The sequence below is a fragment of the Rhea pennata genome, chromosome 2, assembly GCF_028389875.1.
Source record: "Rhea pennata isolate bPtePen1 chromosome 2, bPtePen1.pri, whole genome shotgun sequence".
Taxonomy (NCBI): Eukaryota; Metazoa; Chordata; class Aves; order Rheiformes; family Rheidae; genus Rhea; species Rhea pennata.
In genome coordinates this window covers 56,058,397-56,083,058 of record NC_084664.1, presented here as the reverse complement: position 1 = coordinate 56,083,058, position 24,662 = coordinate 56,058,397, and the positions used below count along the sequence as shown (strand labels likewise).

Below are 24,662 nucleotides of genomic sequence, written 5' to 3'. Positions count from 1 at the left end.
CAAAATATAAACTGGATATATTTTGAAAGGTAAGCCTGAAATCTTTCTGTGACTCAAAATGCTCAACTAGTTTCTTGTTCTCTTTTCTTTACTTCATTTCCTTTCTCAGCTGGTGGCAAATATCTTAATTTCTTGATGTTGGTCTGGATCAGTAGACTAACAAAAATGCAGAGGTGCTATAAGACAGGTTGCCCTAAAAGTCATTCAAACTGTGCTAACAGAAGAAAATCTTACGGGAGACTGTTCTTCCAGATTAAAATATTTATGATAGGGCCCCTTCACACCCACAGCCTATCTCACTTTTACACATATTCAACCATGAATTTGTTCATTTTTTTAAAAAATAAACATAGTCACAGTAGAATGTAGTACATTGCAAGTATATCATTTAACAACACATTTTAGGATCATCAGATCTCTAAGATGTCCGATCTGTTTGTTGACCTCTTACCTGCTAGAACTTGCCTTCTCGCATGTGCTGCTATATACCCGCTATAGACATTTCCTTAAATTGCCCTACTTTAAGAGCTACTTTTGCACAAGGAACACTTCTCTAGCTTGTGTCTGAGGTGGTAACCTCTAACCTTTTAATTTTCCAATTTCCACATAATTAATTGTTAGTTACTTCAAACAAAAGTAGAAGGTTGGTGGAGAAAGGGGAAGAATGAAACAAGGAGGATTTGGAAAGCTCATGTTTCCAGTGTGACCCCTTGGATAAAAGTTTTTTTTTTTTTTTTTCTTTTGCCTAATTTGTTTCTAGTTGCAGCACTAAGGTCAGAATAAGCCAAGAGAATGAAAGGAATAAACGTCCTGATGGGCTGCCCGAAGCTGGCTGGTGTTACGGATCAGCGTAAAACCAGCTCTCTTTCCCGTGCCTGGGCCGATGTAACTCACTGGAGTGGCAAATTACATCAGACCTACAGCTGTAACCCGACATTATGATTAATTTGATCAGTAATTTCTCCTGTTTTTCATTTTAATCGGTGTGACTATTCTGCTGTGGCAGGTCTTTCAGATCTAATTAAGATAAATTTCAGAGTAAAAGACTTGGCAGAATTTTCGAGTCAAATCCGAGCGTCAAGTGTGAAGACCTGCAGCACCAGTCAATCAATTTCCAGTAAAGACGGCAGGCTGTAACGCAGCAATCAACCCATTAGCACTTAAGCAAATTTCATAATCTCCAGGCCTGTGCTTAAGTCACTCTCTCAAAACATTCTGGCTACCAGTAAAAAAGAGAAAGCATTATTATTTTTTTTAAACACCTGCCTTAAACTGCATCTGCATGAGAATCCACAAGTGGACGCTCTGATGGATCTCTGCAATACTGCAATGAAAGAATTAATGCTTAATTTTAAAACTTTAAAACTCAGCCTGCAGTGTCTTGCCCTTTTCTTTTTTCTTTTTTCTTTTCCTTTTCCTTTTCCTTTTCCTTTTCTTTTCCTTTTTTTTTTCCTTTCTTTTTTTAAGGTACTACCAACAAGCCAAGTAACTTCTTTAAGGTGCTTGTTTCTACAGGATGAAGCCTTAAATGACATGACATCTGGGCTATACCATTTCCAAGGTTTTGCTCCTCAGCCAGATTCAAGAAGCCACTAGTTGTCTGTGCTCACTTGGTCCACTGGCCTCTAAGTGGAATTCGTTTTTTTCCCTCGTAGAAATAGAAAACTGTAATGTCTTGCAATTGTTTTATTTGTTTGTTTGTTTGGGTTGGAGTTTTTTGCATTATTGCAAAGAGCTGAGGGGTATGAAAAAATAAGGAGAAATAAAGCAATGATTTGGGATATCTCTTTTTCTGTAAATTTTTAGAAATGGGGTCAAAAGAGTATTTGAGGGCTATGTTAATTTCTTCTGTCGCTAGGATCCCTGAGGGTCCCCCTGTTTAGAGAGGCAATAGGAAATAGAAGATCTTATGGGATATGAATCCTTTCCCAAATTTATCCTGGGAGGATCTTATTTATTATTTATTTCCCCATTTATTAAATACTTCAGTTGCTTTAGGGAGTTTATTAAACGCTCCCATTTCAGAAGCCAGAGATTGCTAGGCAAACAGCTCCACTTTCCTCTCCTTCAGAGAATTCTCTACCAAATCGTTTCCTATATTAGCCTCAGCTTCTGCCCCTTGGGTGCTAATAATGCCAGTTGTTTTGCTCGAAGATTAATTTCCTTTGCTTTAAATGTGAGTCAGACATTGATACTCCTCGTGCTTCTGAAAATAGCAACACCTACAGAGTGTATTTGGATGGACCAGGCAGCCAGCGCTCCAACTGAGAGAGGGTTTCCTCAGGGAATGAAAGACTTGCTTATATAGTCTCTTTGAGAACCCTTAACATCTTTTTGCTCTGTTTAAATGCAGTATTCAACAGCTTTGCAGTGCGAAGGCCCGATACCTCAATGACCCAAAATAGCAGTGAGCTTCTGGGAGAAGGAAGATAGATAGCTGAGGAGGAGAAGATCTAAAACTCTACTTGTTCCTTTGGAATGAATACAATCTTATATAAAATTGAAACTAGCCTTTCTCGGAAAACAACATCCACGTAAGGTAGCAGTGAGCACAAGACATGAAGGCCAGCAGCTGTCAAACAAACTAGATCTGCCAGAAAACTTATGCGCATGTCTCCGCACTGCACCCTAGGCCAGGGAGCATGGTGCGGCACGGCGTACCAGCACCAGTGCGGCACTAGCCATGATAACCTGCCAGGTCGCCACGGTGGAGCAGCAGGACAGACAGCAGAGCCAGAAGGGTTGAGGAGGACTGCGGAAGTGCCCAGGAGAGGTGAGAAGAGAGGAGGAGTTCCAGACTGCACTGCAACTCAACTCCCCCGGTTCCCTCCAGCAAGGCTCAGCTACAACACGGATGTGAACAGAAATGTCTGCATGGTTCTGAGAACGACTGCAGAGGGAGTGGCAAAAGGAAGGGCATAAACCAAAAGGAGAGGGCTTGAACCACAACAACGTTTGGGACATGTTATAAGCGTGTGTAGGGGTGTAGCACATCAGTGTGACCATGACTTTCTAGTTAGTGGAAATTTTTAGACAAGTTCTTGCCCCTCCACTGCTGAAATCACTTTAATCAACTTACAAAAATCATTAAAATACTATCAGAATACTCAGAAATCCAAGACTGTCAGCAGAACAAGCTGTCTGAATCTTTTTGGACTTGTTTAGAATGAGTATGGGTAGGAAATATGCAAAATATTCTCAGCAGTTCACCAAGCTCACTCCACTTGAGCTACCTGCAGGTGAGGTTCCAGGTTAGGAGTCGAGGGCTGGGGCCGAGGTTTGCCAGAACCTCCTGGAAACCGGGCTACGATCAGCACATTGGCAGGCTCACGCTAAGCAGGGGTGGGCATGAATCTTCCCAAATAAGTATGGGCTGCACATGTTGGATTGTGACATGCAATATTTCTCTCTCAATCGATACCAAAAATCAGGAAGCCCTGGGAAGAGGATTAAAAACTTTGCGCTTGCTCACCATTTATTTTTATAAATTGTTGTCAAACTGATTTCCAATTAACTTGGGAACAGATTCTGACAGCCTTACATTGCACAGGATCATAGGCAGCAAGAAAGCTAGTTAACTTCAGTGGAAAATTCAGTGGGATATTGGTGTTACAATTTGATCAAGTTTCATCAGGATGAGCATAACGCAACAGGTCTGGGATGTAAACGCAGACAGAAAGACAGTCCCTCGCTTCGTAAACTAGTCCTGGCTGCCTTTCTGAAAGCAATGGAGACTGTGTTGTTCTGTATCTTAAATATATGTAAATTTATCAAAGTGTCAGTAAACACTGAGCTTATTTTTTAAAGTAGATTTTTCCTTAATGAGAAGCTAACCAGAAAATGTGGTTGGGAGGGAGCAGAAGGGTCAGTTTGGGCTTTTTTGACTGCTGGAGCCTCAGGCATCTGTATGTACATTCTCCCTCATTTACAGCTGAGTGTTTCAGCCTTTCTGCTTTTCTTTTCTCTTTTGTTATAAACGAGTTGAGGTGCCAAATACATTATTTAAGATTAGTATAAAAATTTAATCTGAAATAGGTTCTGTTTTTGCAATCCTAGAGTTTCCTAATACTTGGAAGATTTTTCTGCTGTTGTCATCTCCCCACTTCTATTCTTCCCTCTTTTTATTATTATTTTTTTTCTCACTCATCATCTTCCATCAGCTTCAGTTATTGTAGGTAGTTTTCTATGACAAAAAGGGGCTTTAGAAAAGAGTTCTGAAAATGGTCAGAATAATTTTACAGTGGGGCAATCCTTGGGGGATTTCCTGTTTGTCTGTTCCTATCCACACACGAGCACAGCAGTAGAAATCACTGGGAATTTTTCTATTTGTAGATCTGTCTGTGGGTAGGCTCCTCTTATCCACACCACTAAAACATACAATGAGTGTCAGCACTGGAAGCTAAGCTCCTGTTTGGGGCCAGGCCGGTCAAATATATGTTGCTGATAAAAAGCATCTTATTCTGACAGTCAAGCAGAATAATGGGCAACTTAGTATTTGGCTCATCTAATTTTATACAGCATATAATCAAGATCTTATGGCTCCAGAAATTAAATTGAATGGAAACTCTGTAAGAGGTGCTAACTACGCTTTGAAGTTGCAATATGCTGGCCACTCAAGAACCAGTAGCATTTGCCCTGTAATAACATTAATATTCAGAGAATAAGTATATTTGGAGAAGGTCATATTCACAGAATTAAAAGTTTTGAAGTTCACATAATGAACTGGGCTTTACCTCTGGTTCACTTTTTTTTTTTTTTTTTTTTTTTTTTTTAATGAAGTGGCACAATGGAGCTAAAAATCTGTCTACAACTATCCATATGAAGAATTTCACCATTTTAAAATGAAGGGATGTGGGTCCTCCATCAGCTACCAGACCGCACTACCTGCTGAAATGCAGGTCTACTTTGGACAATTTGGGTTTGCTGTCCTTTCCAAATCAGTAACAACCCCGATTCTGCAGTGTTGTGCCGTTGCCAGTGTAAATCAGGAGCATCATCATTAATGTCCCTGAACTAGGGGAACCAGGTCCTGAACTTTCTGTTCTTATTACACAGTCACTAAGACTTACTAAAATTAATAGTTTTGTAACTACAACCCAGCCCACTGTATGGAGTAAAGAACAGTGATAAAACTATAGCAGCGTATTACAGAACAGCCTGACAAGAACCATTCTCAGAGTTTTAACCAGCACGCACTGCACAAGTATTATTAATTTCTGATCGGCTGCAAAAGTACCTTGCTCAGGTATACCTAAGCAAGTCACTTTCATTTAATTTGCGTTCTGAAGGACATGACAGCATCTGCACATTTTGAGATGTAATTGCTGTTATCCTTCAGAGTTTTTTGAAACAAACACAATCATCCTCCTGAATTACTGACTTTCCATGACAATTTTTGAGGTTGCATTGTTCTAAACTAATATCTTTCAGACAGATCCTGAATAATGTAAGAAGATAAAGCCCACATGAAAAAATCAAGAATTTAGAAATGAAATTTAAGCTGTCAAACTCTAACTTACTTTATCTTTATTCCCTTAATATTCTTCAAACAAAACCCATTTCATTCTAGTTCATAAAGATCATTACCTTAGAGGCCATAATATCTTTGAATGTAGTTCTAGGTCGATTTTTAAGTTAAAGCACTGGACATTAAAAAAAAAAAAAATCCACATTCTAAGCAGCTGTTATGAACTGGATATACGAACCGATGCCAAATGTCTGCTCTCTTTTTCCCACTTGTATGAAAGAAAACAATTTCAGATCCAATCCTCAAGCTAAATGTATGGAGGTAAAACAGTTATTCTCTGCATGATTTTGAACGGAAATTCAAATTCAGTGGAGATCTTACCACTGCTCTGCTTTAGACAAGTACACAAACACATCATTAAACCTTATATAAAAGTACAACAGCAGTTCCTCTGGAGATATTTTTGAGTATCACTGGTTTGCATATTAGAGAGTCTCACAGTCCTCAGTAATATCACAGACCATGTTTCAAGTTCTTAAGAATTTCTTAAACACAGTAACTTAGGGAAGCTTGGGAAGCATTATGCTCAGCGTAGAAAGAGCTGGAAGGCCAAGTCAACAGTCCTACGCCCATCCTTAAGGCTACATCTAAAGTATTGCACTAAATCCAGGCTTCCATTCTGGGTGCTAGCACATGGCAGATTTGTACCTGTGAAAAACTTTGGTTTTTCTGTGGTTATTTAAATGACATGGATCACAGAGGAAAGAGCATAAAAATATTTAACCTCAAATTTATTAGGAAATCTTTAATACTGAGCCAGAGCTGATGATAGCTAATGACTTAAAATTCATTGGCTGGTGTTCTGAAAGTGTCCGACTCGTTCAGCTGGCTTAGGAGCACTGGCTGAATACAACTCAGTGGGAGTGCCAGGTCTCTTGCTTTGGCATCTTTCATTAGCTCTAATCCTAGTACTTAAAAGGAGCAGTTTAGGAGATAAGTGTTTGAACTAAAACCATCTCAGAGTACTTGATTCCCTTCTGCTATTGTTCAGTCTGCTGTATCCAGATCGTCCCCAGAAGTAGGGGACGGTAGGGAAGTAGGGAAGAAGGTGGTTGGGAGGATAACATGTTAAAGACAGCGACCTGCCAAGGTATCTCTGTAAGAACATTGACATGAGTGCCTCTTATACAAGGAATTATTAATTTTACTTACTTTTTTTTTGCTTCTGAAAGTGAGACAAGACCCTGCAGAACTGAACAGTAGTAAGCACTCCTACTGGCCTGTATCTGCAGGTCACAGATGAGACTAGAAATATTCAGAATTAAATTAGGACTGGAAGCCACACGACAGCTAAGTTTTGAAGATCAAAGTCATTGCTAGTACATCCCTCCTGAAGTATATTCAGTAAGTTCATCCCCATTCCTCCCTTCCCAACCTTAACTTTTGTGTGCATTTGTTTTGTTTGGAAAACTGAATGCACAGCAACTTTTGCAGGAAAATATTTAACAGGCAGTTTTAGCAACATGTGGAATATATATACTTAGTGGGCACACACTGCAGCTGCACCAAGACAATAAAATGTAACAGAAGCTCCTTTGGAGCTATTTTTCTCTCTGTTCGTCAATGATCTGCATATTAAAAAGTCCCAAAGCACTCACTAGCATGATAGACTGTGCACTAAGTAGCGCTTAAGTAGCTCTTAAGACAACACGCAGAAGAAGCTCTAGAAACATGCTCTACTGGAAGAAAGGCTCAGGAAGCAACGGCACATCTCTTGTGAACTTTTAAGTCTATTAGCTAAACCATTAAAAATCAACTTTGATACAATCTAGTTGTAGCTCAGATTAATGCCAGGTTTAACTGGCCAAATAGAAAACACAGCTTCTTGTAAACTAATTCCCTTATTTGTTTGAAAAAGGATTATTTAATTATTAAGCTAATGCAGTTCAATTTCTGCAGCAAATGGGGCTGAAGCCATCATTGAAAATGGGGTCTCAAAATTTAGAGCATAAAGCGAACTGAGACTTTTCTTGTTGGCAACGTTTCTTGCTGTTCTTCTGCCCATCAAAACAGAATCTGCTCACTTCACAGATTACACTGGTGTTTATTTAGAATCATACTTGTGGGTACAGTCAAAGCTGTTCTTGCAGGACAAACATAGAGCATGACACATATTGTATGTGTATGTACACCCAAGTGTAAGAATTTCAGACTGTTATATTACAGCTCTCTTATTTCGGGGGGGGGGGGGGGGGGAGTTCCCAGATAGGCAGAGTTCAGCATCAGCGTGGGTGAGTTCAGCCACATTTGTTGTCATGGTATATTCCAAAACACCCATGTCAATGGAGTGAACACCTAGGAAAGGAATCAACTCCAGCTTTCTTAGCTTTGGGATCTATACTGAGAATCTTAACAGAAGTATTTGTTCCTTAATAGGACAAACTTTAGGACTATAGTTTCAAGAAAAAGGGCTACCCATCCATCCCTTGCACACATTCACCAGTGGAAGCTTTATTTTTTCAGGGAAAGTCAGGATCATCTGATAATGAGCAGCTATTTTGGCTGCTCCTACAAGTTACCACAAAGGGTGACTGCTGGGCAAATGCCATTTGTGAAGGTTTCACCACTGCATTAACGGAAAAAAGTGGGTAGTTTTCTATGGGCTTTATAGTAAGGACTTTATGAGCAAAAGATGCTTACCCTTCAGAAAGAAGCAGGCTAAGACCATCATTAGTTATGTTTTTCTGGTTTATCAGGCTTTTTGGCCTAATGTGCATGCTTGTAAGGATTAACTAAGACAAGGTAGATTTTCTCAGCTTGCATGGTTAGAAGGTGTAACATTCATCTGACATCCCTTTGCATTGGGAAAGTATGCACTTACTTACCATTGCAAAGCTGTTAGAGTTTTGTATTTAGCACCCTACCTGCAGTGGATTTGGTGAAGTAAGAGGAGATGGGAGGCCATGTCCTGGTGACTGGCTGGGTTTCTGAGGAGAGCTGGAGGACTGTGGGGCCGGAGGTGGTTGGCTCTGGCTCTGGGACTGCGTTTGGTTCTGCTGTGGCTGAGCTGATGGCTGCGGCTGTGGGGTCTGCTGGGCTGGCTGTGGAGGCTGTGCCGGCTGAGCTTGCTGCTGCTGCTGATGCCCTTGCTGCTGCGGCTGCTGCCCTTGCTGCTGCTGCTGCTGCTGTTGCTGCTGCTGCTGCTGGAGCTGCTGAAGATGCTGAAGTTGTTGCAGCTGGGAGTTCAGGGATGAGGTAGCTGTGAATTGAAGAGAGGGCCCCACAGTTATGCTGGGTTCAGCACTACCTACTGTATTAAAGATATCCTGGATTAATTTCTGGATCTGTTACAGTATGGGGCACATGTCCACCGAGCTCAGCTGGGTTCAGGTTGCAAATACTGTAGTATCCACAGTATTTGGGTTCTGGCAGGAAGTTAATGAACACATTCCCATAAATAACAGTGTGTGGTTCTGCCAGTGCAGTTCTGCGGTGTGAGCAGGACTTCACTGGAAGCAATGAAAGCAACATTTCCCTTTAAGAAGGCTATGGCTCTGCGCAGCAGACAGACCTCACAGCTAACCAACACACTTTGCTCAGATAGGTTTAGCAGTGAAGCCAATGGGAGTTTTGCCTGCCTGAAGAAGAGGCCTTTGAATGTCACCGCACATACTATAGCAGTGATAGCATGAACATACCAGTTATGTCTGGAACCAGTCATAATATGAACTGGTGCTATTATGTAGAAGAGGAGAAAACCACAATTGTAAAATAAAGGATGCCCTGAAAAGAGCTTTGTCATATCTTTATACAGCAGGTATCAGGAAATAAAACATTTAGCTGTCATATTTCTTGTACAGTGCATAGATAGCAAAACTGCCCAATAAAATGTGTATGTCTCTGAAATTAGAGCCTGCTGCTTATCATTCATTTCTAAAAGCTATAAAACTCCTCTTGCGAAAAAGGGTAGGTATGTTCTGCACTTGCACTGCTCATAGTAGCAAAATTCTGCCACTGTTTTGCTAGCATGTGCTCCAAACGTGAGGCTGGGAAGATGGTCAACCTGCTAGCATAAATAGGAGCGAACTGTATATCCCAGAGATGCTTTCTTTTTAAGGCACTGATTAAATTCATGAAGGCAAGAAGAGTGCCACAGGGATGTCACTAAGGAAGAACAGCTTAAGCAGCAACCAGGACATCACGGGAACATGCTGCTTTCTGGGATTATGGCCTGAATAGGTCACTGGAGTCTGTCCTTACCCACTTTAACCAACATTTTATGTGATAGGTGACTGTAAGATCCCAAATGGAACAGCTTACAAGGTCATTGCACTATTTTGCTCTCTGTACTGCTTTGCCAGCACCATTTTGTATTCTAATTTCCACCAGCAAATGCCAAAGTAAACTGGGTGTGAATCAAGGCTATTATTTCTCTTATTTCTAAAATAAGATTCAGATTTCATGGCTAGCAACGCTGTTCAAGTTATTTGTGGATCGGCAGATAAAGCCAAGTTGTCTCCACTTTCTTTTCACACTGACATCCCTATTTCAGTCTTCCAGATGTCTATGCCCTGGGGATGAGCCTGAGGTCTTGGTATGACTTATGAAATCAATGAGCCATAAACTGGAATAAGCAAAAGAAAGGAAAAAAAAGAAAGAAGGATGAGGCAGAATGGGTAAGGCAGAAAGGCTGTATGTAGGAGAAGTAAAAAGCTTGCTGGGTGTTGGTCACCCATTCTTATACCTATTTTAAAGTTTTTGTCACCAAAGGCAAGAATGGAACTGCAAATATGTCTTTACACAAATTATAGTCATGCCTATATGACTTCAGTAAAAAAAAAAATATATATATAGAGAAAGAGGAATGGTAACATCAATATATTTTCCATTGGTAAACTTACCAATGGCAGTTTTGTATGACAACATAAAACAGAATGACTGTCAGATTAAAAACACATGTGGTATCCCAAGCACAAGAATTCAACGTAGAGAAGCAGGCATATAATCCTATTACTTCCAAGATCAGAACTCAGAGCCAGATGCCCCAAAGTCAACAGAGTAGTAAATGGAAATAATCTAAAGGCATATGAAAACAAAGAATGGAGAAGGTGTGTATACAAAAAAAGCAACTCCAGAAATACTAACCATAGCCTGAAGCACCTCAGATGGCAAGGAGTACTGTTTACCAAGTCCATCTGCAGATGTGTACACTCAGTGAGGGTGTTTCCACTGAGCTGGAAAGACCTTCCCCATATTCCATGAGGAGAAAACTTATCCAGATCAGCTCTGCCTTGTGCAGACCATTTCCTTATTTGTGATAGCTTAGCAGTCTGGACAAACCATTGACAGCCAGAATTAAGACTCCACGCACACTCCATGCCCCTACTGCTTCCACAGTACAGAAATGAATGCAATGGCTCTTAGGTGTAACTTGTAAAACCCACAGCTCACAGAGAGGAATGAGGGGTCATTTTACATCCTGTACGCACAACTGGGCAAAATGAGAGCAACTTTCTATATAGCAAGCAAAGAAACTTTAAAATACAGTGATTTTGTTTTGTACTGCAATGGTCCCTGCACGCTTCTGCTCCAACAGGACACTCAAGGGCAATGACTTTGGAGAATGGATTTGTTGCAATGCCATAGGTTACATGTAGTGCACTGGGTCATGGAGTAGGGGACAGGCAAAAGCATTCAACGTGGAGGTGAAGCCATCTATTGAAATGCTTTCAGAGTAAAGAGCATGTCTGGTTCCTGGAGATATGCCTTTCAATGAGAATTTGGAGAATACGGCCAATGATTAAAATAATGCCAAAAATTTCAATCTGAGATAACATAAGGTAACAGAAGATAGGGAGATCCCAGTGTTTCTGATAACATAAAAGTATAAGAATAGGGCAGTGCTAAATCTTCATCAATGGTTTTATGATTGAGTTTGCAAAAAATACCCGTTGATCTAATATTAAAATTAAAAGCAACACTGAAAGGACTTTTTAAACAGTGATATGAAAGGTGTGAGCAGAACAATAAAGAAACAAGAAGTGTAAAAGAAACAGTTTCTTGACAACTAGAACAAATGAACAGGTAGTTACAATACAGTCGAAAACTGTACTGTTTTGTATGTTTCATGTAGCTCAAAGCAATCAGAAGACTAATATTTAATAAATATCGGCATCAGTGTTCTCACAGAACATAGTATTTTCCTTCAGGATGCTCTCATTGAAATGTTACTTGTTTCCAAACAGTGACAGAAGTAGCACTGCAGCTGAATGTTAGAGAGTTTGAAGCATACACACAGACATACAGAACCAGTACTCATCTGTTTCATCACCATGGCACAGAATCCCACACTCAGTGAAATGCAATTTTATAAAATGCATGAATCTTTGTAAATGAAAAAGATCATGTTGTTATTAAGTGATGGGATTTACTTGATGGAACGGTTATCCAAACAAAAATAGGCCTTGCTTTTATTAATGAGTCATACTTCTGGTCAGCTGTGAAACTACCTCCTTAGAAGTAAAATTGTGAAGAACTGACATTCTCCACAAGAAAGTCCAGGCAAATACTCTATTTAACATTTTGTACATCCTTTCTTCCCTCAATACCTATAATAAGGGACAAGAGCCAGAGAGTATAAAAATGAAAACAAAAGCCTCAAAGCGTTTTTTTTGTTTGTTTTGTTTTGTTTTGTTTTGTTTTGTTTTTTTTTAACCTGTAGCTCTGGAGGTTCAGGTCTGCTAATGCAACTGATGTCGAACGGCCAGCGCCAGCATACCTCTGTACATTGACAAACCAACAGCAGCAATCTCTCAGGCAGGCAGACTTGTCCAATTAATGAGTTGGTTCCGAAGCTGGACTGAAAACAGCAGGTTTTCTAAATCTGTGGCCATACCTGCCACTGTCAGATATAAACTCGATAGGAGGATTTTTTCACTCCTTTGTCTAGGTCTAGACAAGTTTTGGATCAGTACTGCTCGGTACTTGAACGCTGGCCAACATAGGAGTATCTCTGTGATTCACTTCTGTACTGCAAGTGCACGCAGTGTTGCTGGGGTGGAAGATGGTCCCACTGGGAAAGTTTTCTTGAAGGGGAAAAGTTATCTCAAGGAAAAGTTGTCACGTTCATTGCCAGCTACTACACAAAATTATTCAATTATTCAATAAATTCTTGTCATTTCATGTAATTCCTTTAAAAAGATTCCTTGAAGCCTACTACCACGCTGAGATATAAATTGCATTGAAGTAGCTTAGTGAGGTGTGATTGTATAATACAATGATGGTAAACAAATAGATAGGGGATTGGAGGAAAGCCTGTTGGTTCAGACAAGGTTCTCCCAAAGCCACACGGTAAGTGCACTGCAAAAGTGGATTTAGGGCTCTGGATCACACTTTCAGCCCAGGGTTCATGCTGCCTCATTGCACTGCCTCTCTCAAATGTACATACCATCTGCAGCAGGGGTTGTGTCATATTATTGTTTGTAATCAAATTCAGTACAACTCCCAGAGCTTGCTTGCATACCTCATCCATTATAAATTGTATACCTGTCTATTTGTCACTCTCTACAGAGCTTGGAGCCTGATGGAATTTCAGGTGGTACAACAGTGCTGTGTCTGCATATATTACCTACCTCACAGGAATATTTTTATGACTTATTGGCTAATAGTTGGATAAAACTTTGGCATGTTTAAGTGAAAAGTGCCTACTTTCCTTCATAGCTACATCCAATACTTGAAAAACATTTATAAAAAAATGAAAAAAAAAATCCTTTCTATGATTAAAAAAGGCAACATAAAGTACATCAGTTTAAAGGAGAGATGATTAACCAAAAAGATGCAAAAGAAATAACAAAAACTGTGAGGAAAAAACACAAAAGCTGTGTGACAGTTCAACTTTCATTAACAAAAAATACGTATTGAATACGTTCCAGGTATCCAAGAAACTGGTAACATGAACTTACTTATACCTACGAGGAAACAATGCCATGAAGGTTTTCCAAACTTAAGTTTTGACTGTAATTTCCTGGCTGTTGCAGTGCCATGGCAGACTTCCCAAGGAATCACCACATGTTTTATGACCCTGCTTTAAGTGGATTATGCTTAGACATGGTATCAAAGCACCTACATTAGAATAAGAGATGTAGAGTTGATGCGGTGCACATGGATGGTCAAGAGGCAGCAAAGGCATACTTTCTGATCATCTAGTTCACCTACTTCTCTACTTGCTATGGACATCTGACTACTTTAAGGGTTTACAGAACATCGTGACCTAAGAAACATACTCTTCCCGAGTTCCTTTTGGATGTACCGTAGGCGCAATGCTACAATGCTTTTACAATATTCACATAAAATGTGTCTTCTCATGTTTTCCTTGCATCTTCCGTTCCTCTGCTTGTTGCCTATATAGGAAACTAAAATAAAACTAAAATGCCCCTCTATCAAGTAGAGTGGTGTAATGGGAAAAATTCCTCTCTGATGCAACCATATGGAAAGCAGTGGTGCTAGTGTGAAGCATTCTGACCCATGGCAGAGAAAATAACTGAATCATTTTCTTAGCAGGAAAAACAGAACGGCTCTGTATACAGGTCCTAATCACGGTTACACTCAATGACAGTAGCATCAACTGCCTGCTTGTAAAGCACTGGAATTTGTTATATTTTAAATTAAAAAATGTATTTTAAATATTTTAAGTAAAAAAATGTATTTGAAATCTTAATCATATTTCTCCAAAGAGTGAGGAACCTAAGTAAGCCCACAAATGTTTATGTAATGAAAACAACCTAAAAATTATAGCTCTTTTTCACATCTCATTCACAATACAAATTCAGATTCCAAAGACCTCTCCAGTGCTTGGCATAAGATCAAATTAATACTCAGGGATTCAATTTGTATCTAAAATCTGCTCTTGTGGATAAGCTTCACATAATGTCTGATTTATTTTATTAATGTCCTGTGTGTGTTTGTTTCTGCGTAAAGAGGAGGAAAGGATAGGAGGAATAAGAAGCAATTTTAGCCTACAAAGGACTGTGTTACTCTATACTCTATCCTGCCATTTACATAATTGCATAGATGTTCTTCGGTGCTTTGATACAATGCACAATGGACTAAAAAGGAGAAAATCATACGTTAAACTTTTTTTTATTTGACTGAGCACAGAACTTGGCTTTTGCCATTTCAAGGGCCTAATGCCTTTTTCCCCTTCCCCAGTAATGGAAAATGGATTTACACTGCCTCAAACTGAAAAGTGTAACTAACTTAAGCATCTGGGCTTGCGTCTGAACTGACATTGCCTGCTTTTTTTTTTTTTTTTTCCACCCTGTTGTTTCTCTTCTAATGAGGTCTATGCCTTGCCTTTTGTTGAAACAGATTTCTGAAAATTGAATACACACACTGAACAGTCTAATGCAAGTCTGTGTTTACATTCTCTCCTTACTGGGTAATGAGCAGTACGTTAGCCAACTACCCAATGTGTTTCTTGCGTATGCTTAAATTTCCTTTTTGAAAGCAGAACGTAAGCTGTTTTAAATATGTTAGAATCCTCTTTGTGAAAAAGAAGGAAGAATTGGACTTGTGGCTGTAGAGATTAGTAATAACATACAGAACATATTATTTCTAAATCACTGGTTCAAATCTGGTCCAGGTCAATACAGGGAACAAAAGTCAATGCACTTAAATAGTGCTTTTGAGTGTTTTCTACCTTATAGAAGATGTATTAGATGTATTAAGTCTATAGAAGATGTATTCACACATAGACACCCACAGAGAGCCTGCATTGGAGGCAGTCTGCCACACAGTCAAGGTAATAAATTGATGGTCTCCCAATACCTATTAGGAAGATCATAAAAAATACAGCCTTGGACGGTAGGAAGTGACACCTTTACTTGCACTTCCAGAAGAGCAGCTAAGGATAGAGAGAGTACGCAGACCAAGTCTCCTTCTTCTTCCTAAAGGTGACCCCTCAAGGTTACAGCTGCAGAACACACAGTGTTATGGGGAGAAACTTACACTGCCAATGCTCATCCTGTACCAATTCTGCAGACAAGCAGAGGGCTTCAGTTTCTACTATTGTCATATCCAGCATCTTTCATGAGCACTAAATTCACTTTAAAGAATATAGGCAATAAAAAGGATGTATTAAGAAGAAAACCATCATAATTTACCAGGTGCCTGCGGTGTCTCCACATTTTGATGAATACTGGAACTTCCCTGAAAAATGATTCACTGCATTGAATAAATCTGACTTTTTTTTCCTTACCAAACTTTAAAATGTACAATAATACACTAGAATCTTAAGGAAAAAAAGAAAAAGTTGTTATTCTAGGTAGAGAGCTTAACCAACTATCAGGGCAAATATATTTGGAATACTTCCCATTTTGAGATAATCTAGGGGCTATTTTCCTCTAGTTTATGACAACACTCTGTGAGTAAAGTTCCCTCAGTGTATTGTAAAAATTGCATTAACCTATTTAAAAATGCCCAAAGGCAAGAACAAGCTGCAGAAATTAGACTTTAATAAGCCATTTGCTTCCTCAGTTCAAATGGGACCTTAGGCCCCATATTGTACAGATGGCTGAAACATTAACTGGAGTCAGGGTATCATCAAGACACAGGGGATCAATCAGGGAACTGTCTTGGGATTTCCATGCAAAGATAGGCAATTAAAAACCCACCATAACATAATCAGAGGGCAATGTAAGTGTTTGAATGCCAAGGGCTGGGTGTCAAGCAAACAGTATCTAAATATGCTAAATTCCCAATTTTACCAACATGATAAATTTATTATGAAAATATGCCTCTCTTAAAGATCGGGGGACAGGAGTCTTTACATCAAGTCCCTCATGCCACAGAAAAGCACTTTTCTAGTTACAGAGAGTAGAACTGCTCCTAAATTGTTTAAGAACAGAATAGCTTAACATATGGAAAATTAAATTGAGTAGAATAGCATGGTACTCCTAAAGATTGCATTTCCAGACCATACTGAACTCACGAGAATGTTCCCGTGGATCAGAATTTAAGATAATATATCATTTCTTGGGAAAAATCTGCTGGATTTTAGTTCCTTTGAAAGAAACTAATTGACAGAGAAAAAATGATCATCTAAAGGCCAAAAGAGCCCAATATAAGATTTCACAGCTGAAGGGATATGACAGGGAACAGTGAACGACGCAAAGAAATTAAGTTTGAAATAACAAACAGCTGACTCAGAAAACAATGACCATGACTCATAAGGGACATCTGACAACAAATGGCTGGACAGTCTGTGCATACACAGCCTTTAATAAACAGAATTTTCATGTATTTTTTCTCTTCTTGCCCCTTTCAAATGCTCCAATATTGATGGGAACCATAATTTCTGTGGCACTTATGCAGACTATGTGTTTGACATGCCTTGGAGTAAAAATGCTTGTAGAAAGAGTAGTGCAATGACATACAGCCGCAGGAGCTTTGGAAGAGCCTGTGCAGAAGCCTGTCTTGCAGTTCAGAGAGTGATGAGTCCCCAGTCTATTAGGTGCCTTGCCATTTCTACTGGCAAGGTGTCTATGTGAAGCTTGGGGCAAAGTTTTGTCAAGACGAACTGGCTGAATTGCTTGGTGCTTTTGTAAGATGATTTTGCATTCTTTCAGGAAAAAGACATGCAAGTGTGTGTTCAATAACTGTTTATGGCAAATACTTCTCCTGACAAAGAAATATTTATCCAGGTATAGCCACAGCAGTGCTTCTTTGAAGATCAGGAATTATTAGAAGACTCTTCAAAGAGAGTCTTTGAAGTGAATCATGTTTCCTTAACTTAAAGTGAAGTTACTGTAAGTGAAATGCAGTGGGGTTCTTGTGCATGTGTGTAGGTATTTTTTTTTAACCATACAATGGAATAGTGGATCAAAGTGTGTGTGGTTTAAAAGGCTGGCCTTAAAGCTCAGCCTGTGGAAGTGTCCTGAGAATGACAAAGGACAATGTCACTTTACCCCAGCCTTGACCAAAGGAAGTAGCAGAGGTTACTGTGCCCACCAGGTGACTTAGTATGACCAGTTGCTTTCATCTCTGAGACTATCATTTTATTTGTGTTTCTGTCCTTTTCTACTTTCAGTCTCATCTAAAAGCTCGGAGACCTGAGACAACTGCCTTTATGTATCAAGAACTCCAAGTTTTAGGCAGCTCCAAATTCTGTCCCAGCATACAAATTCCAACTAACTGGAGAAGTTAGCTAAAAAGCAGTGAGAACTAAGCCATGGAGTGACTCAGAAAGCAAAGACATGTACATAATAGGGAAAAAAAGGGAAAGAGAAAAAAAAGGGAAAGGGAAAAAATGCCATCCAAACCAGTCCTTTCCTTTACAATCGATAAAACAGCAAATATAAGAACCAGGTGCAAGACTGGCAGCTCTACCTTGCTGCAGTGTTGTGCACACAAAGGATCTGCTGGGGCAGTAGCTTAGACTTCAACCTTGTTAATAATGGGCATTTTTTCCTCCTAAAAAGCTTGAACTTGGACTGTTTTTACAAAGCCATGAAAAATTAAAAGCGGTAGCAGCAAGCTGGAAAATGTGGGGAGCAGAACAAAGGAAAACCTGTGGCCTGATCCTGCAAGGGACATAATGCTCTCAGTCTCTCTTCAACATCCTGGGACTGAAGGCCATTCCTCACCAGCTAGGACAAACAAGTACCATCAAGTCATGGAAAAACAAAACAGAATATAAAACTTTGTCTAAATGACACTAGATCCTTCTTAATATCTATGTTACAGGAGCAATCATGACAGTAGGTCCCTGGGTTGGTGAGTAGGTGCTGTAAGCTCAATATATGAGCAGAAGATAGAGCTATTCTTTTTGCAGGTAAGGAATCAATGCACAGAAAGACTAAGTGACTTGCTCCTGATCGCATGAGAACATGTAGAAAAGCTGGGAGGTAAACTCTGTTTTGGTAAGCCATCACACCCACAAGACATTTTACACCACGTTTGCCTCCTGTTGGCTCACAGTAACTTTATTTTGCTGTCTTTAGTACGTTCACTTTCATGATTCTTCTTGTTGTTTACTGTGGTTATCAAACAAACCCTACCAGCATATATAAGAAAAGCTGTATTTAGATGTCCCTATCTCAAAACATCTCACAATCTCACTAGTTGTTCTATGTCAGCTTTAAGTTAACCAAAGGTCAGTTCGGGGCAATCTACCCATTTCCCTCTTTCTAGCTTGTTTATTTTACTTACAGACAGATTAAAAACAAGCAGTAAGTGCAGCAGCGGTTTCGGACTCTGCTGCCGGTCATCTGCTGCAGATGGATTCACTGCTCGCTTTTGATTTGCAGTAAAATAAGAGAGGCTGAATCCCAGATTCCCCTTCAGCTCCTGCGGCTCATCAGCCAAACACGTCGCTGCTTTGGGTGCTAATCCCGGCTCTGGTGCTGGCGTCTATCACCTTCTCACAGAACCAGTGAATTAGCTGCTCTTTGCTTATATGCTTCCACCTACCTCAATTTCCTGCTCGCCCTTGAGTGGGTTATTCAAACAGATCAACCGCTCGTGAGCAGAAAGTTTGGGGGGGAGAATTAAGGGGAAGATTTTAGTGGCGCTCCTCATAGCTAGAAGCAGGTCCTAGAACAAACTGCATCTGGATTTTACTTTACCTATTAAGCTGCTTCTGCAACAGCGGTTAATTAATAGCTTGTAATTTAAAAGGGATACACAGCAGTTAATGAAAGAACTTCCACTTAAATAATGTGTTTGCTTATGCAGAGCAGGAGTCCCCAGCTACAGACAGGGAACAAAATCCAAAGAATGAATTGCCAATTGACCACAAATCTAACTAAAAATCATTCACTGTGTCTGTCCACATATTCAGTCAGGACATAATTTTGTTCCTGATGTACTAACTAGTATTTTATTTGACTTATCAATGGAAATACTTACTTTTCCAGACTATGTAATGGAAGAAAAGTGGAATTTAGCTGAAAATGAACAATTCTGCAAAAAGCTCACAGAAACCTAGTTTCTGCCTTCCTTAGGGCACTGTTGCCTTAATTTTAATAATGAGGGTACAAAAAATGGTTTTAATTAAGAATTTAGGCCTCACCTGCTGCATGTTTTTTAATTATACCAAACCACAATGATTTTACAAAATTTCTTTTGATTGCTTGTCACCTCTGAGTAGCTGTTCCTCGTTCTTTTAATCATATTAAACAACGTGTTAATACACAGAAAACATTCATGTACGTACCAATGCACTAAGGCTGCTATAAATATTGAATACTTTTGCTGTTACTGTTACCCTTTTGGAGAATTACAGTAGAATCTTGTAAAACTTTCTAAAAATATAGTAAATCCAACAGAGAGTGTATTCTAATAAATTGTTTTATTCATCCTATAAAACATACTGCCAGTGATGTAAATAGATTGCTTCTGAAGTTTCCACAGAACAATTATCATTTTCTCTTAAGTTTTTCTTCTGTTATAAAAGCTTTTTTCACAAAAAAGCAAAAGGTAACTTTTAACTGTAGAGAATTGAGAACATTTTGAAGATAACGAAAACATTGATCGTCATACAAAACTGGTTGTTAACTTATAGTCATAGATACTGATGTTTACGGAGCGGGGGTGGGATTCACTATTCTGTTAGTCTTCTTACAAGCGAAATGAGCAGATTTCTCCCCTTCCCAAGGAAGCCCACTGAGGAGTGTAGATGAGAAAATGGTACATAAATGCTGGGCAAACACTAGTACTAGTTTTATTACAGTAACTCCAATGTCAATTAAATGGAGATGCTGCTTGTTCCAAAACAGTGTATTTAAATAAAAAGCCTGGACCAGCCAACAGAGGAAAATAAAGAAAAACATGTCAGTGTTGACACAAAACATAGTTTTTTGCTTAAACTGTCTCCTGATTAAAAAAGTTAAAGGAATAAATGCTTTTCAGATGGGTTGAATTATCTATCGTGGCAACCCTCAGAGCAAAAGTTGACACACTTACTGCACATGGAAATCTGAAACCACTACTTTAGATTTGTTTTGCCAACTTTTAACTAAGTAGATGCAAAACTGCTCCTTTCATTTGCTGTGCCAGGTATTTTGTCTTTACTCTGTTGATTTTAATAGCGGGCTCAGAAGCTTGGAAATGAATGTTTCTTCCGTCGTCAATTTTAAACCTTTTCCATTTGGCAGGCTGGATTTTTTTTTCACTGTGTGTTTTCAATGAAGCTGAAATTAATATGGTTCCCTTTGAATTTCAATCCAAGTGCCAGGGAACATGGGGCAAGCTATGCTTTCATCTCTGTCCTTGAGGCACAGCCAGGTCCAGGATCAGGTGACCATAACACCACTCCTTCCTCCCCCTCTCTCCCCTATGATTTTCTAAAAAAGGCATGTTTCAGACTTAAGTTTTTCTATAGACTACCTGGAGAGACTGGCTGTATAGGGAGCCCTCAGGATTTTGCAGGAGGGGGCAATTCCTACAGCCATTATCTCCAGTAGCTGAACTGCTGTTCTTCTCATACAGAACTCTCTCATTGAGAAGATATGGTCCCACGAGTTTTTTCTTTTTCCTTCCAGGTTCTTAATAGAATAGAATTTGCTTCTTAATAGCATATGGAGCTATGAGGGCAGTCGAGCAATCGTAGCCTTTTGGTATGAAGTTTGCATCACACAGTACTGGCCATTTATATACGAGGCATTATGGGTCACACGGATTTCCAATTCATAAAGAATCTAATACAAGGCAAGCAGCTCATGCTTAATGTTTTACACTGAGGAATAAAGAGGAGAAACCAAGAATATACAACCTCTAATGTCTGTGAAGCAACACTACTCCATGGATAAACTCAAAAGTTGTTTCTGTCTCAATTTTTTTTTAACACATCAGTGTTCCTAAATAAATTCATTGTAATAGCCCTAATTCTGCTTGCACAGTGAAATGACATCTAACTTCCTGCAATCACATTGCTAGAAGCACTGCTGATTTAACTGATGCTACAATGATTTTTAGATTTGATCACAGGGTATACACAAAATAGATGAGCTTTGGATCTTTGCACGATTTTGGCACTTCTTTCAGCCACAGCTGGAGCGGCCTTGCTGGCAGAGACTGTCTGATGGGGGCCTTGCAGACCTGCCTCTCACTCGACTGCGATGGCTCCATTTGTGCCTCTGCTGTAAGAGCTTCTAAAGCAATAGCCCTGAGAGCACCATGGGGAAAACGTGCGAGTCGCCGCTCACGCCTTCTGCCAGGGCACATATGAATACACAACACGTGCCACGAAGCAGCTCTCAGGGCCCAGATTCAGAACGCTGCCCTTGGCTTACATACTGATTTGAAACTTTAATCTCCCCATGGAACACTTTAATCAGAAATCATTTTCATAATTTGTAAACACTGCCAAATGTTTGATTTCAGGCTGTTTAAGTGATCAAACCTTCAGGGGGGAAATAAAATAAACAATAATCAAACCATCAGGCAAAGAAAGTAGTTATAAATAATTAAATATGCTGTACTGACAAATACTACTCCCACCTGGATGCTGTGCTTCCAAAATGCAAAGTACAGTTTTCTTGCAAAGAAAAAAAATCCTCTATCCTGTATCACAGAGCAAGTCACATCAGAAGCAGGGAGTTGCGAATGATTGTCTTGTGGATGAAGATAGGAGCCTGGGCACTTGCTTCCTATTCTTGAACCTGCTATGAGCTATTTGTATGACCTTAGACGTGTCCGTTTATCTGCTTCACTCTCCTGTTGTATGAAAGGAACAGAGGAATAATAAACCTTCCTTCCATCACCACAGGAAGCTATATTGGTAAAGTACAGCAACTACTCACTAAGATGCTCAAATGAAGGGGCCAAAGATTCACGAAGTTTCATTTCCACACCAACAAGATTGTTAGTTACCTCCTACATTGTGTTAATCAGATATAGGTGGTTTAAAAGCATCCATTTAATTTCCTTTTTCCTATTTTTTGATAATGTCTGATTAATGCTTTTATTCCCAGCAGCTCATAACACTTTCTGAGATCTCTAATAATCAGGATGTCTTTTAAGATGAACTCTCAGCTCAGGCACATTTTAGGCACTTATTTCACGCTCATACATTTAAAGGATACATCAGAGTGAAAAACAATCCCAGATTTCCTGGAAGACTAGTGCTTAGAGTTCAGTGCGCACCACTCCAAACACCTCTACTGTCAAACAAGACACACTCATAGAGCCAACCAAACCAAACAAGCTAATGATAATAAAAATAAAAGATCCACGAGAAAGTTTCACCAACAAGACATTACAAGTAATAAAGTGATTCCTCCAGTGCAGTAAGCAAGGCCAAAGAAACAGGAGGATGACAAAAGAAAATGAAGAAAAGAAAACAAATGCAAGTGCAATAACTATGGGCCCCCGGTGGGCTTATTATATGAATAGACTGCAGGTAACCACATCCTGCCACTGTGATGTTTCATAAATTTAGTCGTCTTGTTAAGAGTCTGAAGACTCCTGATCTCACTTCCTTTGGTAATAAGACTCTGCTGCTTTATGCTTAAGACTTTTATTTTGCTTATGAAATTTGAACCACTGTGTGAACTTCTTCCCTTCCTGCTCCAATGATTATTACTTCCAAATTTACAGAAGAACAAATGGCAAATTGAAATCCTCTCCCTCTTATGCTCAACAGGCTTCTCTTCCTCTCTCCTTGACCCCTTGCGAAATAATTCTCAGACCCCAGTGCTAGCAACTCTAATGCTTATTCATTTTTGCTTTTGAATATATTGCAAATAATAATTGTAATAAATGAAGAAATCAGAGAAGAGTTTATGATGTTCATGTTATAGGTTATACACGGAAGAAAGATCTTTACATATTACAAAACTTGGACAGGCATTTTATCCACTGCGAACAGACAGGGGGGTCAGAAAACAGAAGAGGCAGCAGTGAAGTTTTGGAGGTGTTCTTCATGCACAAAACCTACATGGGCGTTATGTCCTGCAATTCTACTATAGCTCAAGTAGGAGAAAATGTTTATTCCTTTTAGCACTTAGTTCTGAAGAGCAAAATATACAAAGGGGGCTGAGTCCAGTCCAGTCCAGCTGGCCATGGCCATGGATAGCCCTGAAAATTCAAGAGAAAAGCAGACCTGTGACTTGTCCTGTCTCTGCTTTTTTGCACTGTTTCCTTTCCAATCCAAAAAGGCACAAGATGAATCAAGGCAGAATCGTCCCTTCCTTATATACAGCAGGACAAAAATATATTCACACTGCCCAAAACACAGTAGGTTTGTTCATCAGCTGCTATGGTTTTGAGTCATCACTCGCTTAAGCATGTATGTCTTTAAAATTTCACAATATGCACCTTCGAAAAATGGTCAACCATTATTTTCTTTGTCTATGAGAGTATCTTCACAGTGATCACAAACAGTCATGACAAGGAGGAAAAAAAGTCTTCAAATCCCCCTTCCCCATTCCCAACAGCCTCTTGTCTATAAAAGCTACAGAGCTCCCAACGCTCAACTCTCACAGCTAGTGAACTTCAGTAAAGATGCCCCTGCTGCCTAGCCTAAGTTTTAGCATCTCAAAGCAAAAAAGCTACAAATGAAAATACACAAAGCACAGTGGTCAATGAGGAGAGCAGGACAAAGTCTGCTCTGACTTCCACAGGTATAAATACAGAGTAAGAAGAGCCATGCCTGTGAATGAAACTAAGAAGAGAATGTGGCCTTTACTTTCTTATCTCTAAGAGCTTTTCCTTTCATGAATCTGATTTTCACTTCGCTTTCGTTGCGTCACTAGCAGTGGGCTTCCTTCTTGCTTTGCTACCCTTAACATGTAACGCAGGAGACGTCTGCTGTCTAGACTTACTGCCCTTTCCAATAATGAGGGTATGCAAACCTTTAATAGTTTATATAGCAATAAAACCTGAAATAAAACACTGAAAACAAAAACCAAATACCATAAAGAGTCCCAACAGCTTGTTTTCTTGCAGGCTCTCTGCAGAGCTCCAGCTTGAGATCGTATTTCACCCTTACTGCGTCGTGGCTCTCATTAAGCAAAGAGAGCTTGCACTGAACAACTCTGTGATTTCCTTTTCCGCCGTTTTTCAGCAGGGCAGTTGGAGCCTGCTCCGAGTTTGCAGCCAGACACGGGCTGTTTCGCCTTGCCCGGGCTGGAGCGTCGCCCCCGAGACGGAGGACGGCCTTGGGGCTGAGCCACCATCGCGCCCAGCAGCAGCTGAT

General features: G+C 39.7%; 1 protein-coding gene across 1 annotated transcript in view; it reads right to left on the bottom strand.

The window, feature by feature from the left end:
• POU6F2 (POU class 6 homeobox 2) overlaps positions 1-24,662 on the bottom strand; it is a 314,168-nt gene that overhangs the window by 88,860 nt on the left and 200,646 nt on the right. The window contains exon 5 of the mRNA XM_062567913.1: positions 8,392-8,726. Coding sequence (XP_062423897.1) covers positions 8,392-8,726 — 335 coding nt within the window. The remainder of the gene's footprint in view (positions 1-8,391; positions 8,727-24,662) is intronic.